Source organism: Myotis brandtii, unplaced genomic scaffold, assembly GCF_000412655.1.
Source record: "Myotis brandtii unplaced genomic scaffold, ASM41265v1 scaffold41, whole genome shotgun sequence".
Lineage (NCBI taxonomy): Eukaryota > Metazoa > Chordata > Mammalia > Chiroptera > Vespertilionidae > Myotis > Myotis brandtii.
The window spans coordinates 1,330,547-1,334,420 of NW_005365763.1; the positions used below are offsets into that span (position 1 = coordinate 1,330,547).

The 3,874-nt window shown below is 38.3% G+C and overlaps 1 protein-coding gene across 6 annotated transcripts in view; it reads right to left on the reverse strand.

The window, feature by feature from the left end:
- The window catches only part of PARD3 (par-3 family cell polarity regulator), a 744,562-nt gene that overhangs the window by 333,540 nt on the left and 407,148 nt on the right, over positions 1 to 3,874 (reverse strand). For all 6 annotated transcript variants that reach the window (XM_014545438.1, XM_014545437.1, XM_014545440.1 and 3 more), the window contains 2 exons: positions 2,164 to 2,352; positions 665 to 835 (listed from right to left, as the gene is read on the reverse strand). In XM_014545438.1, coding sequence (XP_014400924.1) covers positions 665 to 835; positions 2,164 to 2,352 — 360 coding nt within the window. The remainder of the gene's footprint in view (positions 1 to 664; positions 836 to 2,163; positions 2,353 to 3,874) is intronic.

Genomic DNA, 3,874 nt, shown 5'->3' on the forward strand with positions numbered 1-3,874 from the left:
TTTAGTTTTACCTTTAATTTTCAAATGCCCTGCTAAAAAAGAACATATGTTTTTATTTATTTGGGAAGACATGACCATAACATTCCTACTACCCCTAATTACACAGTACAGCATATATTTTGAACTAAGTATGTATTACATAATAGATAAAACTGAAAAAGCAGGCACTCAAGGGGAAAAACAGTTAACCTTTAGTGAAGGAGAAAGAGGAGGTAGCAGATAGAAGTGGAGGCTCACACTTTTGACAATGCCAAAGGATAAAGGGGCTTTGAAAGAGGCATCCATTTTTTGATAAACAACTGAACAACTCTAGTTTTGTTGCATCTCCCTACCAGCTACAACACTGCTGAATAGAAGAGAATTGTTGGCTCTGAGCAGGAAGTGTGATCTCAGCTAAAGGTGCCTTTAAGGTCCCCATCTTATCTGTTGAGTTGGCAACAGAAATACTAATGAGCAAGTAAGAATATTTTGGCCACAGAACTAGGAAAACACATCACAACTCACTGATAACACAATAAAACCATAGCAAGCCAAGATAATTTATAGTGGTTCAAGGAAAAGTCCCAGGACTTGCCATGTTCAGTCCAAAGTCAGGACTGAAACTCAGTCTTATTATGATTTCAAATACTAGTGCCTTTGGTCTTTTCATTTATTTATTCTTTACCTCACTGCACTTGCTTATTCGCCTTGCAACAATGAGCTGGATCATTCCTCGCTTGTTCCCTTCAGTGGACATGGACCTTCTGAGAGTTTCCATGGCATCTTGGTTTGTCTTGCCCAACAGGGATTCCCCATTCACTGCTATCAGCTGATCATTCACCCGAAGCCTTCCATCCTTAGAAGCAAACAGGTAAAACCAAGTCTGTTATAAAAGAAGTTGCTTTCATTTTAGTTAAAAAAAATAAAATAAAAACAACACCAAAAAAAAGGAGAAGGGGGGGGGCAGACTATAATCCTAATGGACTTTCCCTATTGGATACCAGCATACTGTCCAAGCAGTCACTGTAGCCTTTGTCCATTTCAGTCATTTATACATTTGTAAATCAAGTCATTATCATAATCTGTTTACCAAAATAGGGTACTAATTCAAAGGATACAAAGTGATTACTTTCTTGCTTCCAGAGACACCCACAGAGGTTATTTACAACCCAAGATATGCCAAAGCTCAAGGCTATTAGACAAGTGCAGAGAGAGAAGTGCCCTCTTAACAAACAACCAAGAAATTTTCTCTAGACTGGGAAATAGGATAAGTGATCCATAGACAGTGAAGGGGAAAAAAAAGATTAACCTTTATTGTATGGCAGCTCAGAGCCAGAACCTAAACTAGGTCTTTGCATAGATTATCTTCATTTAACTAGAATGATTATGGGTTGTAAAATCTATGAGACAAAAAATGGGGAGTTGAAGTCATGGACACCACCCCAAAATGAGAGATCACTGCTTTTTATACACACACACACACACACACACACACACACACACACACACACACAATATTTGTTAAGTGTTATAGGATATCAGAATATGCCAACACAAAATATACCACTTTGGCATAAGAATGATTCTGAGCTGATGGCAACTGAGAAATGGCAGACACAGCAAGTGTTCTCTGCTCTCCCCTTTCTTCCTGAGCACAGGACATGCATTTCCTTTATGAAGGTGTCCCCTCACTTTTCCCAAACCAGGGAAGGAAGGACAATGTTCAACACCAGAGACAGAGATGGCAAAGAGATTAGTCTGCATAAACAAACCTTACAAAATAAACCTTATCATTAGTTTCCCTGATATAATTACCTTCCCAAAATCTACAGCCCCTAGAAGCCCAAACCCTTTTTCCTTTTATTAAACACAATGTACTGCTGTTTGCTTAAATGGTATATAACCTTCCAAGTCTCACTGTTTCTTCAGTTTACACTTTTTTTTCTGTGGAGCCCCAATATATGTAAAATTTAAAATATTAACTTCAATAAAATGTTAACCTTTTTCTCCTGTTAATCTGTCTTTTGTCTCCCAAGATTAACTAATAGGCCTCAGAAACAGAATCTATGAGGTATAGAAAGTCTGTCCTCCTCTGCAGTGTATACATTTCCAAAATAGTTATAAGGGTAAAATTAAACATTTTTATCAATGGACATAAGCTCAATAAAGTTGACATTTGCTTACTTTAGATGCTGCTCCTCCATTAATAATGGACTTGACAAAGATTCCCAAATCCGCATGGTTCTCTTTTGACCGGTTACCTTTGACACTGACACCAAGACCTGCGGATCCTGAATCATTAAGTGGAACTTCAAATGTCAAAAATTCCCTGGTACCATCAGGTGTGAGAACAACATCCTCTTCGTCTGCTTTCTAATAGGGAACAAAATTGCAAAGCACATTATATTCCAGTGTTTCTTCCTCACAGATATGTTTAAAGGGCTAATGAGCAGTTCTTAATCGTAACAGGAACAGTATCTCCACCAGAGTTCCATGACAAAATCCAGGATAGCAGTGCATCTGTACCCCTTCAAAGGATTCCTAGGGACAGAGATTATTATTTATATGCAGCATTTATTTAAATATTGAAACAAACCCAAAACAGATTATCAGAAAGATAGGGGGAAATATAGTGAAAAGGACTAAAAACATGTAGACTCCTAGAGTTTGGGATTTTTTTTTTGGGGGGGGGGGAGGCAGGAGGATTTCTGTTTATACAGAGTGGGGCAAAAGTAGAGATACAGTTGTGAGTACCTGGAAAAGAGTTATTTATTAATCATTGTATTATTTTCAATACGAACAACTGTGAACCTACTTTTGCTCCACCCTGTATATATTCTAAACCACAGGAGAAAAACAATACACGAATCAAAATAAATATAACTCATTTGTCCCTTGCTTTTCATTAGGAATTTTCAATGTTATTAATAGTTTTATGCAGAGTAGATTTTTCACAATACTGTACCATACATAATGTTAGGACTATAGATACAATCCTTAACAGCCATTTATTTGTAAGCTTCCCACCACAGGAGAACAAAGACCAGGAAAAACTTGTTGGTCACTAGGAGTCAGACCATATAAGGAATGGAAACTGTCCTGAAGGCACCTGATGGCACACCTGCATTCCATCCGCATTCCAAGCCCACCAGCTCAGCCCCCAGACCCACTCACAAATGCTTCCCACCAGTGACTGCACAGAAAGATGAAACTCCAGCTCCTGGGTGCTTCCATCATTGACCCAATGTCACCTTGGCTTAGTGCTGTGCAGCCCTTCCCTTTGGATATTCCATCCTTTATCCCCTTTCTTTAAATAAATTCAATTTTCCTTTAACCACTGTCTGAGATGGCTACTTAGCCTGCCCGCGTAACCACCCATTGTTAACCTTTCACATACTATAGGTGGAATTTTTCAGGTGATATTGTTTAATTAATTAGCTGTATATGCAAGCTTTAATGCCATAATTGCAGTCATCAAGGCATAAAAGACTGTTTTAGAATACAACATATTTTAACTTACATAAACTTTTGCCCATCTTAACACAGCAAAGAAGAAATGAAAGCTTAAAGTCTAACCTAATTAAATGCAGTGAGATGACATATTCTATCAATAAAAATTGCCCATGCCAGTTTGGCTCATTGGAGAAAGCATCAGCCTGCGGCTTGAAGGGTCCCGGGTTCAATTCTGGTCAAGGGCACATGCCTGGGTTGCAGGCCCAATCCAAAGTAGGGGGCATGCAGGAGGCAGCCAATCAATAATTCCCTCTCATCACTGATGTTTCTATCTCTGTCTCTCTCTCCCTTCCTCTCTGAAATCAATGAAAATATATTTTTATTTACCATCGCACCAAAAAAATTAAGATACCTAGGAATAAACTTAACTAAAGAGGTAAAA